The 16438-nt window shown below is 26.4% G+C and overlaps 2 protein-coding genes across 2 annotated transcripts; both read right to left on the reverse strand.

Annotated features, from left to right (window-relative positions):
- Positions 1–648: 648 nt before the first annotated feature.
- Positions 649–4428, reverse strand: LOC137824461 (protein VERNALIZATION 3-like). The gene is made up of 4 exons (XM_068630112.1): positions 4125–4428; positions 3601–3662; positions 2344–2384; positions 649–1087 (listed from the first exon to the last, which is right to left on the reverse strand). The coding sequence occupies exons 1-4, from the start codon at positions 4326–4328 to the stop codon at positions 867–869; spliced, it is 528 nt and encodes a 175-aa protein (XP_068486213.1). The 5' UTR covers positions 4329–4428; the 3' UTR covers positions 649–866.
- A 7220-nt stretch (positions 4429–11648) lies between these two features.
- On the reverse strand, positions 11649–15609 carry LOC137827035 (protein HEADING DATE 3A-like). Its single transcript, XM_068633231.1, has 4 exons — positions 15143–15609; positions 14785–14846; positions 12705–12745; positions 11649–12061 (listed from the first exon to the last, which is right to left on the reverse strand). The coding sequence occupies exons 1-4, from the start codon at positions 15341–15343 to the stop codon at positions 11832–11834; spliced, it is 534 nt and encodes a 177-aa protein (XP_068489332.1). The 5' UTR covers positions 15344–15609; the 3' UTR covers positions 11649–11831.
- Positions 15610–16438: the final 829 nt, after the last annotated feature.

A 16438-nucleotide genomic window follows, 5' to 3' on the forward strand; every position in this document is an offset into this window, starting at 1 on the left:
CATCTATTTAAGTTCAGACGAAACGAGTTTGGGTTTGGGATATGTTGGACTGTTTCTTCCTGCATTTTCATACCTTCTTTTCTCATCTTCATAAATTTTCGAATTTCCAAAAATACTCGTCTATAATATTTTGAATTATATAATTTGGAAATCATTTCTCAAATTTGTAATTAGTTTTCGGATTACATAATCCAGAAGCCTTTTTCCGATGCATGATTACTTTCTAGATTACATAATCTAGAAGTCTTATTTAGCTTCCGGATTATATAATCTGGAAGTCTTTTTTCAAATGAGTTTCTGGATTACTTAATCATGAAAGTAATCTTTAGGATGACATAAGAAAAATAAAAATGTCTTTTCATATTGAGTATGGAGGTAACAGAAAAAGATATGGAGGTGCAGGGAGAAAGAGTCGATATGATGATATAAACTGGTGAGTTAACCTCAGCCCAGACAACACAGAGCATATTATTACGCTGGACGCGTTAATGGGCTTTGAGGTGGGTTACACAGTAAAATAAAATGGCCATTACTTTCTGCACATTATCAAATTTGAACCTGCATCTGATATTTATGTGAAATGACAAAAATAACCTTAAATAAAAGGAGATATGGACAAAAATACATTTTTTTTTTCTGGAACATATTTTATGCATTCCAGAATGATATTTTGATTTTTGAAAATGGTATTATTTGAATAGATACGTAACATTTTATTGCATAATCAGATGAAGCCAAAAGTAACTTAGTATAGTTTTGGATCTCTGTTTTAGTAATACAAAAGGAGAGGGTGACACTTCAGATTCAACTATTTTCTAGAAATCTAAGATGAGAAGTTAATTATTAAAACAGCAGATTAATTATAGTTATCTCCTTCGAGTATAATCAAGTTGTCGTTTGCAGGTGAAGTAGGTTGCTGCAACCGGTGATCCAAGGTTATAAACCTCACTGAAATCTCTGGTGTTGAAATTCTGGCGCCAGCCTGGAGCATACACAGTTTGTCTACCATGTTGACGAAACAGTATGAACACAATACGATGAATCCCCATCATAGGTCGTGGACCTTCATACCCCACAACCTCTTCACCTACAAAACATATTATAAACACACGTAAACAATGTTTCTTATAACAATTCTAGAAGTGCATGAACATGTATCAGTTTTCATACTCACTTTTTGTTTTTATTAGTTTACTCTCATTCTCTCTTTCTTTACATCATACTTTACATTATATATGTCTTGGGTATGAAGTAAGTACCAATTGGATTGGACCGACTAGACACATGTTTAGTGAGTAAGCTTAATCATTGTGTCTCTTTTATAATTTCTATTTAAAAATATCATTGTAGTTGTAATTAGTGTGCAACAAGATATAATGAAAACATAATAATTGCCCGTGTGGATGTAGGTTGCAGTTGGCGACCGAAACACTGTATTGTTTATTTTTTTACCGTTGATTCGTGATTGTGTGTATTGCTTCTGCATGCGTTTTTCACATCAATATGTACATTTTTGTAGTATATTTTATAACCCGATAAAAATAGTAAACAGATTATTTTATAACAAAAATAATAAATATATTCTAACCTATTGAAGATATGTTAACATAATCATCCATAAAAAAGTCCAAAATATTATAAAAAACCTAAACAGCTTCAGGTCAAATTTGCCTCTATTTCTCGACGTAAAAGCAGATAATGATGAATTATCATTAATCCTAATTAAGCTAAAAAAAAAACGTTTTGAAGAGTATTTAACCATTTGTCTGAAAAACATAACACAAAAAATTCTAACAATGAAAATAGTAAAACAAAAATTTGCTAAACCACATAAAAAAACCAAATGACTATGATAACACACAAAATATTTAATATATTGTTGTTATAATTATACGTCAACGTATAAAATGTTATAATTATAGTAGATTTTAAATATTGTTATGTTTTAGTGAGTTGTCATTTAACCTAAGAAAAAAATATTCATGATCTCACATATGAATTGAAGGTTCATGTTTATTTTTACGTGCAATGCTAATATTTTCCATAGTATGCAAGTGAGAGGTGCAGTCTTTCTTCTAATCACACAGGTTCTCAAAATTGCTTTATCATAATTTTTTTATTATTTAAATTGTCTGGTTAAAATTTATTTATTGCATTGTTGATACCACAAAGTTGAGTTTATTTTAGAAAATATAAGCTTTTTATGTCGATTGATAGCCTCTAATTTATAAAATTTGTTCTACAACGAATAATATTTTAAAATATTTGTAGAATATATTACTTATTACGTAAGCATATAATTAAAAAGGTTAAAAGAGCATAAAATAAAAGCTAAGAACATACCGAAGTTTGTTCCTGTGGTTCCTGGAATATTAGCTACTAACCTGAACATCCATTGAAGGATAAAGAAATACATGTAAGATAAAGAGTTGTCATGTGCAAATATGATATTAGAGGTAAATTTTTTAAAGATTAAAATTAAAAATTTAAACTTAACATTATTTCATATTTTTAAAATTTTTACAATTATATATATGTACACTTAATATCTAGACAGGATTTAGAAAAAAATAAGAAAACAAAAAGGTATAAATACATCCTGATACAGCTAAAAGTCTAATAAAGATTAAGTGTTAAATATAAAAAAATAATTTATAAATTTCTTTTCTTTAGTATAATCTATTGCGTTATTCATTTTATTTATTTAATTTTTGTTATTAATAAAAAAATATACTAATTTAGAAATCATTTTAAAGGTTAATATTTTTTTATTTTTTAAAATAGTATCTAATTTAATCAATATAGTGAATAATTACTTTTAATTTTTAAATTCAATTAATATTTAATTATCTTCTTGTATTCTTGTAGTGAAACTTAAAAAAGAGATAGATAAAAATTGTAAGTGTATGTTATCTCCTCAATTATATTAATTGCATAATGAACAACATATTTATGAGATACTTACGTACTAAGCATTGATAAATCATACATAGAATTCGATGACTTGACCACATATGGTTAAAGGTATCTCAATCTTGACTCCATAAATACACACAACTACTTCTATAAGATACTAAATAATATTGTATTAACACAAAAACGATTAGATTATCATACCAACAATCACAATTGTTATTTTTTTTTAGGGTATATAAATGATAAAAGATTTAGATTCATACAAGACTCATACTATGAATAGAATATGACTCTCTAGAGATAAAAAAAATCACTTTTTTTATTTAAAAGAATATTTTTAGAAAATTATTAAAGATCAAATTAAAATTAACTTGATCGTCGAAGTACTAGTCTTATTTATCGAGATCAAGATTTTGAGAACGAGAAGAAAACCAAGTCTGTAAAATTTTAAGAATTATGAGAACGAGAAGAAAGCTAGTAAAGTATGTAAAATTATAAAGACTAGAACTTAGAGTGATTTTATTAAGACTATGGAGAGCTTGTAAATAGAATAAATATTTATAAAATGTTTAAACAAAGAAGGTGTTGGTAAAGAAGTATGTAGACATGGAAGAATAATATTGGTGTGACTTTTGCCATGTTCTCCTAAATGTGCCTTAAATTCAAGGGAGGGATAACACTTACCAGTGCAGATATTCTCTCTGATTTGGATTTCCTGGACTAGGTGCATCAGGATCCACCATCACCTGTAAATTATACAAAGTGCATCCAACAAAATTAACTATTAATTAATTATAATACCCACGTGGTAGTTATTAGATTTTTTTTATCAACAAAAAATAAATAAATAAGAGCATCTCAACTCTTATATGAAGAATTTCAAATCAAGCTTCTTAGCACTCAATCAGCTAGGGATCCAACAAACATTACAACGCATCAGTTTAGTCATATTAACATACCAAATCAAGATATAAAAACACAACAAAATACAATTACATCAACCCTTCAAAAAAATCACATTCTCAAAACAAGACACAAAACTCTAACAACTAAACAAAGTTATCAAACAGAAACAAGTCAAACACCCAATAACCGAAACCATCAAATATGACTAGAAAGTAGTAGCTAGGTATTGAAACACCTAGAAAATTTGACAAACTACTGAATAAATGAATGATAATGGAACTTATATATATACATAGAGATACCAGAGTGTAAAGGGTTCTGAGATCATCTCCACCAATTTCAACTCTTGGTTGGTTCAGGATTTGTGAGGGTTTGAGCTCACAACAGTTGATAACTTCGGAGCCAATATTGTTGTAGAGTATTCTGAGAGACACAGAACTTGTAAATGGCTCCAAAACATCACCTATTACACCTCCAATAACAAGAGGATTCGTTGATCTTGGCATAGCTAATGTTTACAAATAATATATAAGAAGATCTTCTTCACCTACACTTGCTTTGTTTCTTTGAATGAACAAGGGAGATGCCTATTTATGCATGCTATTGCGTACTTTTTACTGATATTGCATTATCTCTGGATTCTTCTCCTTATACTTAAAATAAAAGGTACTTCCACTTTATGGCAGGGAAAAAAAAAATCTTCATAGATAGATGCATAGATGTTATCTAAAACTTCCTTTTGAATGGTGTCACATACTTTAAGTTGTGGTCGTAAGAAAACCACTTTACACTTGTGATGTAAGTTATTTTATATATATATATAATTTTATTTTTTTTATTTTATTTTTTTTCAAAAGTTATTTGGTCGTAAGCAAGAGTTGTTGGCTTCCATAAAGAAAAAATTATTCCATATTTTTAATCAAACAAACAAAGTCTTATTCCACTCATTTATCACGTTAAACTTTATTTTTTATAATAAACCATTCAACTACCTTCTCAATTATTTTCGTTTTTTTATTATAAAAAAAAATGTGAATTTGAAAAATCACTTAAACTTCACTTAAACTTCCCTTAAGAGCACGCTAATCTCCTACCAACATATTTGTCAAACATGCCAAATGCTTGCAAACATGTAAAAAATGACTTAGGAAACTACCCAACACCGTAACACATTATTAAACCAGTTTCATATAGACCAAAGGATTAAGGCACCAGTCAGAATAAGAAAAAACATAAGAAGTCTTGGAAGTAAGCCAATACTAAACCTAAATCCTAAATTCTAAACAATACTACATTCTCAGTTTTCGTTAACACACAATCTAGGTCTCTTCTCAATATTTTTTTTAAAAAAAATCTAATAAATAATTAGAGGCATGACATAACTCTATTACATTATATAACATCTTATTTAGGTTTGGACAATCTATTTAAAATTTTGATGTTTATGATTTTGTAATACAAGAGAATAAAAATATCACTTTTTAAAGTGTGTATTTGATTTTTTTTTTTTTAAAGTGAAGTAAATATTTTGTGACTCTAAGAACAGTTGTGTTCCTCAAAGGGCCACACCCCTCACCTATTGGATTGTGCTGTGACAACTGTAAAGTGATTGATCCAAATTCTCTTCTCTTGACCGTGCAAGCTCCTCTCACTTTTTTTCCCATGCTTTTGTATTTTCAAAGGATCTTTGCCCTAAAATTTGAACCTAACTGCCATAATTTTTTATAAATTAGTTGGATCATAGATCAATATTGTTAAATTTGCATACGGTTTAATTATGAATTTACTTTCAATTGTGTTTTAAATAGTTATTATCAAATTAATATTTCATTCTAAATCATTAGTATTATGACAAAGAATCATGTCAAAATTTCAGAAAGTCGTTTGGCCTATGTTGCATAAAACTTTTGAGATAAACCACCAAACAACTTTAACGAAGATTCTGGTTGGATAGGTGCATGGATAAAAGTTATATAGAATATAAGCTTTTTGGAGGAGAGAAAAGTATATAGAATCTCATATTTTTTATGACAATTTTTTGGACTAAAAGGACAACCTAAGTTAATGAGGATTTTCCTTTTTTAGAAGAGTGATGGTGGATAAATATGTTGTGTTGGATTTTGAAGGGATCTCACTCAAAAGGGTCATTATATAAATACATCATAATTATATTTTTTTATAAATTTTTCTTTTATTCTTTCATATGGATTCACACACACATATTATATATATATATATATATATATATATTTATCTTTCTTATTCATAAATACATCATAATTATATTTTTTTATAACTTTTTCTTTTATTCTCTTATATGGATTCACACACATATTTTATATATATATTACTCTTTGAACTGACGTGTTTTTAGTAGGGAGTTTAATATTTGTTAATAAAAATAATTTTTTTATCACATAAATAAGAATATTTGACTTACTATATGTGAATTAGAATAACAACAATACTAAGATAAAGTAATTAAAATATACCATAAAATTAAACATATTAATTTTTTATCGGTAAAATAAACTTGTATATATGATAATGAGCATAAAGGGATAGTAAGACACTCAAGAGTTAGAAAATACTTGGATGGTAGACGATATGTCGATATGAAGCATTATATGTCTGTATTAACCTTTATGATAAAATAAGATTGTCTATCCTTTTGTTTTATTATATGTCTGTATTAACTTTTATGATAAAATAAGATTGTCTATCCTTTTGTTTTTGTACTATTATAAGAAAATTGTATGTAAGAACAATGAAGATGTTTTTATTATCTTATGTGTGTATTTACCTAACTTTATGTATAGAAAATATATACTAGTGTAGGAGACTTTTTCTCTCCAAATTACAATCTAATTAGGTAGAAATACACTCATCATAAGATTCTATCATTATTAAACTAATTGTATAATTGAGTACAATATTACATACAATAATAATTATGTATAATTTAATAATTTATTATTTTCTTAATGTCATGGTAGTGCTTCTCTTCCCACTTAATATCATCAACGTTTAAATATTTTTCAGCTGTTTAGATTTAGCATAACTAACTTTTTTTTTTTTTTAATTTCAACGTTTGATGTAGATAAACTAAAACACTTTTTCTTTCAGTTGAACATATTAAGAGGATCAATTTTATGTTTAGAAGGAGAAATAAACTTAGCCTTTTTAGAATGTATAAAAAAAATCATAAGAAGGAAAATTAAACAAATTAGGCAACTCTAGCTAAGTTAGAAGATATAAATAAAACAGTTGCATTCATATGTTTTCTGCATGCTGAAAACTTTTCAATTCATTTTATTATATTTTATAAATGTTACGATGAAAGAGCATCTTATATATTTATTATAATAATGAGAATTCTATAATTCTGTTACGGATTACATTCCATGTAGTACATATCATACATAAATTAATATACATTATGTGGGTTGGACCACTAAAAAGTATACAATAAGAAAAACTACTTAAATTTATTATTTTTTAAATTAAAATTAGTATTATAAATTCTTATCAAAATTAAAATCTTGGATTACCATCAGATCCAAAGCTTTTTTCTTTCTCATATATGCTAAAGCCCAAAATAGAAGCCCTAAGGACTATTTCTTCCTGCACCTCCATATCTTCTTCTGGCACCTCCATACACAACATGAAAATATATTTTTATCCTTCTTGTGCCATCCCCATAGAATAACTTCCGGATTATGTTATCCGAAAACGCATTTGAAAAAAGACTTTCGGATTACATAATCCAAAAGTTAAAAAGACTTCCAGATTATGTAATCCGGAAAGTAATCATGCATCTGAAAAAAGACTTCTGAATTATATAATTTGGAAGCTAATTACAAATGTGAAAAATGACTTCCGGATTATGTAATCCGGAATACTACAGAGGGACAGTTTTGAAAATACGAAAAACTATGGAGGTGAGAGAAGAATGTATGGAGGTGAGAGAAGAATGTATGGAGGTGCAGGAAGAAGCAGTCAGCCCTAGACATGCAATTTAGTTTGGTTGGGCCTACAACGGTTTTTCTTTTCCCACTTCTATTTATTATTTCTTTCGTTTTTCCTAAGCCCTAAGACATAAGTTCAATGTTGAACAAAGTGTCCAGTGTATTCTAGCATCATTAGTTTTGGGCAGCTTCTTCCTGCACCTCCATGAATCCTTCAGTCACCCCATACTAAAGGCGAATTTACTGTTATGCCCTTTAATAATTTAAAAAATTAATAAACCCTTAAACCTCTCTCTGAAAAAATATAAAAGATAACAAAATATCAAAAAATTAATAATTATTATTATTAACTTGATTTAAGTAAATTTTGTAATTTTATAATTTTAAGTGATCAAATTACTTTCCTAAATAGTTAACATTTCAATCTTGTTTTAAATATTATATCTAAATTGTATATTTTATCACATTTTTTTCATAAATGTATGAGTTTTTTAAGATTTCATGTAGTTGCCTCGTACTATAAAATTGATTGCACACTTGCAATATGAACTCTTTAGATTTTTTTTAATTGCTTAATCAAACAAATTTGATAGAAACTTCAATTGTTTGTCAAACAAGTCTCAATTTGAGTCATGACACTATTTTTCACTAAAATTATAGTTTTTATTATTGGGTGCAAATTCATATTTGAGTAGAACATTTGAAATTAATATATTTTATTTGAGAGTTATATAAAAGAAATCTAATCATAAAAATTAAATTATCGTAACTATTATCATGAAGTTCTTTTTTATAAGAAGAGAATTGTGAATTTAAACCTTATAAAAAAAATAAAAATAAAGTGTTCATCAATTTTGTCTCACATAACTTAAGAGTCAAAGTCAAGAATAATTTTATATACATTTTTCTATTTAATCTTTCGAGACAGTATTTTAAAAACAAAACCATGATAAAACCCTTTTAAAACGAACAATATTTCAAATACGATAATTAACCTTAATGATATCATCTCAACCGACGTGATATCAAAACATTAGCGTTGTCTATTAGAATAAAAAACACGTTACCATAATCTTCGACTATCAACTTGTTTTCTTTATCTCGATTCCTAATATATTGAATCACAAATATTACTTAACATTGGAAAAAAAAAAGTTTTAAGACACCATGATGTTGATTCTTGTGGGTCCATTAGCTTTTTAGGACAAAACTTTATGCAATAAGAAGACTTGGAATAAATTAAAGGTGTTTTTGTTTTGTTTCTCCTACTAAAGATGCTCTCAAAAACATTGTTAGTGGTTCACCTTCCTTCACATAATATACATACTATGGTATTAATTATATAGAAGAATATAACATGATATGACTAAATATCCTACTACTCATTCTCCAAAAAGGTTATGATTGTGAATGTTTGTTGGTAGAATTAAGACCTAGCTTCGAACTCAATTTCCATTCTCTGCTTTTAGCTTTCCCCCAATTGGGTTTTCATCCTACCTTATGATTCCATAGGACTGGCTCTATTGCATAACTGGGTCCTTTTCTGCTTCAACACAACACCAACTATCTTTTTCTTATTACTTTCTTCCAAATTCAATGTATCATCTTCACTCATACAATCACAATTCAATATGAAAAATAATCACCACAAGTAAAAAGTTAGTTCTTTATTGTAATTAAAAAAAGTAGAAAAGATCTTAAACTTTCTAAATTGTTGCTGATTTTGGTTATGGATGTTGTGCGATATTTGATCAATGTAGGTGGTGATGTGTAAAAGATATTTCGATACCTAAATCAGTACTAGTTGAGTGTGGTAAATATTTTTTATTATATATTTAGTCTTTTATAGGATTATGATGAGTCTCTGATACTAATCTGAAATTCAGATGATTTTAGGTTAACTTTCAAATTTTAACTAAATTTTTGTATCATGATTACTTTATTTATTTGATATTAAAGAATATTTATGAGAACGGTAGATATTCAATCAACTATATTGTAGGATATACTTATAAATAACAAAAATATATTTAGATTCGTATTAATGTTGAGCCTTGTTATATTACTTTTTTTCATACAAATTTATGCTAAAAATTTAAAAATACTGATTTGCGTTTAATATTAAATCAGTTTTAATAAATTTTTAGTAGATAATTATATAAAAAGAAAATAAGTTTTTGAATAAATTAGATGGGAAGACTTTTTATCTTACTAATTGAGTCAACCTAAGAGAGGAATATTATTATTATCATCGTCATTAAATATTCTGTGTGTAAGAATAATAAAAAATATGTTTGAGAAATAAAAAAATAGTTTTGCAATTTGGTTGGATATTCATATTCCGAACTTTGATAAGTTTGATGTGTTAAGCATGAGGCATCTTTGCGTGCGCGACCACACCACATGTTATTGTGTGGATCAAACATCATATTCGCATTCTTCACTTTCTCCACACAGGACCAAACATCCACATTCTAAAGTACTACTATTATCTAATATATTCAAATATCTTTTTCAATTTCTCAAATTTTTTTATATTCTTTTAGTCTTTTCAATTCAAATTTGTTTTAGTCATTAATGTGTTGATCTCTTAAATTAAAAAAGAAATATCTAAGATACTTAAATATATTTTTCAATTTCTCAAATTTAGATATTCTTTTTAGTTTTTTAAATTAAAATTTGTTTTAGTCTCTCAACTATAAAAAATTAATATGATAATCTTAAATTAAAATTAAATATATAATTTGAGGATGTCACATCAATTAAAAATATAATTTTTATTATAATATAAAAATAAGGATGTAATCTCGATTTAACAGGTGAATTTTATAAAATTAAATTAAAACTAAAAATCTTGATTTTAATTGTCTTGTACTTTTGAAATATTAGTTTTGCGGGTTCAGGAGTTTATTATTTTTTTTATGTAATATTAAATTAAAAAAAGTAAAAGTAGATAATAAATAGTTAGAATAGGTTGTATAAGGTTGAAATATTCATAAAATATTTTTTATTTTTTTTCTAATAAAACAAACATTTTGTGCTGGAAGACTACACTTCAATCAAGGTGTAGTTATCTATATTTGGGCTTACTTATCTAAAAAATAACTATTGGGCCTATTTATCTACATTTGGGCTTACTTATCTAAAAAATAACTATTGGGCCTACTTACCTACATTTGGGCTTACTTATTTAAAAAATAACTATTGGGCCTACTTATCTACATTTGGGCTTACTACAATTGGTCCAATCTATTGTGTTATTTTGTGTGTGAATGTAGCTCATATACAGAAAGCTTAAATTACTTATCAATAAAGTTTGGATGAGTTTTTTCTGTACTAACTTTCAAGTGATAAAATATATAAAAAAAAAGTTAATTATGTATTAATTAATTTATAAAAAACAAATGATATAATTTTTTCAATTTTTTTTAACTTGTATATAAGTTAATTTTATATTTTTTTATTGGATATAATTCAAATTCAACATAAGAGACTCATTCATTACATACACTTTTTTTTTTTTGTTTCACCATTTATATGCCAATCACTTACTAAAGAGCTTCACTTTCTGTTGCGAAGAACAGTTATATATATATATATATATATATATATATATATATATATATATATTATATTTGTCTTTTCTTTTCTCTTTGTTCATGAACACTAAACTAGAGATATTTGAAAAAGTTGTTATTATTGAGTTTGATATGTGTTTAAGTCCACTCAATATAGTTTTACATAGTTTTTAATGACAGTTTATATACTTTTTTTTTTCTTTAACTCATCAAAGTATCTTTTAAAGACAAAATCGTGACGTAGTAAATTGGTAAATATGTTACCAACCAAATATACATATTTATGAAAATCTCATTCTTATAACCTAATTTTATGAAGGAAGTTGTGCATACATAAACACTCCACCAAACATCATATATTATTTAATAAGAAACATAGAGCCATGATAATAATAGTACATAAATCTCTATGATAGTGTTATTGTTTGGTGTTTGATTCCTTTTGATCCATGTTGTGAGTGGTTTATAAGATGAGTCTCCTTCCTCCAGAACCAGCTTGACGTTGGCAATTGAAATAGACAGCAGCAACTGGTGATCCAAGATTGTAATATTCAGCAAAATCTCTGGTGATGAAATTTTGACGCCAACCAGGAGCATGAATAGACTGTCTACCAGGTTGTCGAAACAACACAAATACTAGACGATGAATCCCTGATGTTGGTCTTGGACTTTCATAACTCACAATCTCTTCTCCTGTCAAATTAATACCATGCTTTATTTACCATATTTATGTTATAATCAACACATTTTTTCCCCATCAGTAGTAAAATGTTCATTCACTATACGAAATTGGTTAAATACCGACTAAAATTAAAGACAAAAAATAATTAGTCACTATATTAACTAAATTATATACTATTTTAGAGACTAGAAAATTATTTGTATCTAAAGTGGTTTCTATTATTGATAAAAATTTATAAAATATTTTCCAAATTTGTATCTAAATTAGCTATCAGAGTTTTAGCTACTAATATTTTATATTCTAAATTGGTCTCAATTAGTATTTTAGAGACTAATTTAGAATCTAAAATATTAATAGCTAAAATCTTGGTAGCTAATGATTAGATACCAATTTAAAAACTACTCTATAAATTTTTATTAATAATAAAAACTATTTTAGATATCAATAATTTTTTTAGTTTTTAAAATAGTCTCTAATTTAGTTCAATAATAACTTATTATTCTGGTCTCTAAAATTAATTATTTGATGATCTCGTCGTGTAGTGATTAGGGTAAAAATTGTATTTAACCACAATTATAATCTCTTTTTTTGTCACTTTTTGAGTAAAAAAAATACAATAGAAAAACTGGTAAAAAGAATGAGTTGGGTACATACCAAAGTTTACACCTGTTGTTGCTGGAATATTGATTACCAACCTAAACATCCATTGAAGAAAAACAAATAGCATTTTAGATGAATTCTAAGATAATCGTAATTATAACCTACTAATTATTTTTTTTTTAAATGATGTATAGTAACAAACACAAAGATTTGATAACATACATCCATTTTTTTAATAAAAAACTTTAGCAAGTTATATCTTACGTATTTTTAGAAGTATATCGCAATTTTTGATTATGTAGTTTAAAATATATTTAAAGGGTAAATTCATAACATAATCCTTAAAAAATAAAAGAGCTTAGTGATGTTGGGCAACTCTTTATGTGATGATGTTGAGAGTAAATTTCAAAAAGTTATTTTTGATCTTTAAAGTTTTACCATTTAAAAATTATCTATATATTAGAATAGTTAGAAAAAAAAAGTTAGAAGAAAGGTGAACAATAACTCTTTTAAAGTTAACTTCATATATTAAAAGAAATATATAATAAGAATATTTAAAAAATAATAATGTTAAAGTAGTTTGATATCTTCTCTTTTATATATAGAGACTAAAATAAGAATATTCTTAAATGGAAAATGAAACTATATGTATTAATATTTATTGAAGTTTATTAAATATCACAGAAAAAAATAGATTTCATATGTATTAAAAAAATTATGTTAGAAAATGTTTGTTAGTACTCTTTCCTTAAAAGAAACTTATTAGAAAAATACCTTCTTTATAAAAAAAATGATGGTATAGAATCAAATAAAATCAAAATTAACACTTGTTATATTGTTCACTTATACTTGTATCGATAACATTTTATAGTAATTACTTTAACTCTTCCAAAATTCTGTTGGGTGTAGTTTTAAAAAATAAATTGTCAGAGAAAAAGAATATATGAATAAATAAATAAATAGTGTAGTTTTAATTGATTGAAAGTATAACAAATTATCAAAATTAAAATAAAAAGGTAAACTGTGAAGTTATGCATGTAACATATATTAGTTATTTTGCATGTGTTATATTAGTTGCATATATTTAACATATATTAGTTGCATTATAAAAAAAATAAGAGAAAAATTGTGAAGAGGGAGATGAAATACGCAACCAAGACCCATTGGGCCATGACTTGACGTACCCCCTTTCTTTCTCTATCCTATTTTTTTTTAGTTTAAATTGTGATTAAATTTTCAAAGTTCACAATTTAAAAATATATTTCAAAAATTTAAAATATATTTTTAAATTAAAAACTATAAATTATATAATCTAAAATATATTTTTAGATTATACATTTTAAAATATATTTTTGAATTTCAAATTATAGCATTCAAAACATATTTTCAATTAAAAAAAAATTACTTTTGACAATTATATATATAAATGCATCAGTTTATAAGTATGATTTGATTAATATAATTTTAAAATTATTCTATTTCAGATAAATAATTTTTTTTTTCAATTATAATTTGATAGAGAATTGTCAACACATCATCACTCTTTCAGATATACAATTTGAAATGTCTTTTTAAAATTGTATAATTGAAAATGTTTCTTCACTCATACTATTAGGGTTTTTTCAGCTTTATGGGAGTTTAAGAAGAAAGTAGTTGAAGAAGAAAGTAGGAGGTTCCAAAAAGAAAGGTCCTGAAAATATAAGAAACCCAAGCCCAAAACCCTAAACACATGCACATCTTGGATCAAAATCCTTTGACAGGTTGGATGGAGAAGGTGGTTCTGGTGTTCCATGCAGAACATCAAATATCTCTAATTAACATTCCAACACTATCAGAGCCTTTAATGCTTAATGGTTAGGGTTAAATCGTTTATGATATCAAACATGCATGTGGAGTATTTTATTGTTTGAGATCCCACATTTACCAGAAATTAAGACATTTTATAGTATATAAATAGTGTAAATCTCATTTTATAAATCAATTTGATGAGATTGAGTTTTTAAGTTTCTTTATCATCAATACTTAGTCTGAGTTCTAAGTTGATGAATGAACAGCTTCACAGAATATCCAAGCAAAAACAGTGATTCAGATAAAAAGAAGTAATGAGCAGCAGATAAAAACAGTGAGAAGTTACCAGTGAAGATATTCCCTCATGCTTGGGTTACTTGGGCTGGGTGCATCAGGGTCCACCATGACCTACAAAATGAGTGCATGCATGAGTTTACCTAAGCATTTTTTGGTCACTAAAAACATGTATGATACGACTCATGCTTCACCAATAAATCAAACCTATATTTAATCTTCCAACCTTTATACAAATAATCTTAACACAAGTTTCTTATCACTTAAAAGCTGAGAATTTAACAGATCAACTACATTAACATGATACTATACTGTAACAAGATAAGAAAGCACATCAATATAAATATATGTTAACCTTAAAGAAACACATTTATATGATACGAATAATTATTAGAAGATTGACGTTGTACCAAAGTGTAAAGCGTCCTGAGATCATCTCCACCAACCTCAACTCTTGGAGTGTTGATTATTTGGGAGGGTTTGAGTTCACCACTATTGATCACTTCTTTGTTATTGTTGTACACAACTCTGAGATGGATGGAGCATGCAAAGGGCTCAAGAACATCTCCTACTACACGTCCTACAACAAGAGGGTTCGTTGTGCCACGCATGATTTCAGTATCTCCCTTTATTTTCTCACTTTCTTTTCCCTATATTTATGACCCAAATCTCTTCCCTTTATATATGCTTTAGTGTGTGAGTTTTCTGAACTGCTATAACATCAATAGATTCTGACCTTTTCCTTTCATTTTATTCAGGAACCACAGTGTGAATGAAAAACTACATCATTGATTCTCGTTATGTTCCTGCAACACCAAGTCAATTGTTGTAAAAATTTGATAAAGTTTAAGCATAAATTCCTCAAGTATGTGATTGCTTGTGAAAAAACTAAACGTAACAATCTTACAAGCAAAGATAAATGTGATGGACACCAAACATTAACATCCATTTTTCTCTTATTCTGATTAGTGTGTCTTGATTTTTTTCTGTATGAAGTTGGTTAAATAATATTTTTGCGTGTTGGTTTATTTTTTTGTAAGTATTAGCATGAGTTTTAGTAGTTGTTGCTAGGAGGATAAAGTTATTATTATGAAAAGACCAAGATTTTTTTTTTCGATCGAATTATTCTTGAAATAGTTCACATTCTTCATGATAAAAAAAAAATTAACATGCATTTGCATTGAATTCCCAAGAAAAATTGAAACATTAAGTTCACTGGTAGTTGTAAAATGTGATATAGAAGTATCATTCATCACCTTATATTACATCTCACAGGGATTAATGGAGCCCTAACACATACATAAGATTTCAAACAGGTGTATTGGATTAGGATTTCAAATTATATTTGAAAACTATTTTATAAAAAAAATCGTGATACTCAGTCTTTTGATTTATCTGATTTTGTAATTATGAGAAAAATAGTTAATTTTAGAATAAGATATTCTATAATTCTTTATTATGTGAATTTATAATTATCATCATTGAGATTTATGATCAATATAACAAATGTTTAAGAATAAGTATTACTTTTCTATTTATTTTTCAAACAAATCTAAGGAGTTGAAGTTTTTTTGAATAATTCTTATTATTTAGATAGATTATTTTTATACCATAATATTTTTTTTAATAAAGGTATATATATATATATATATATATATATATATATATATATATATATATATATAACCTGCATTAGCTTTAAAATC

This window comes from Phaseolus vulgaris, chromosome 8, assembly GCF_000499845.2.
Source record: "Phaseolus vulgaris cultivar G19833 chromosome 8, P. vulgaris v2.0, whole genome shotgun sequence".
In the NCBI taxonomy this organism is placed as follows: Eukaryota; Viridiplantae; Streptophyta; class Magnoliopsida; order Fabales; family Fabaceae; genus Phaseolus; species Phaseolus vulgaris.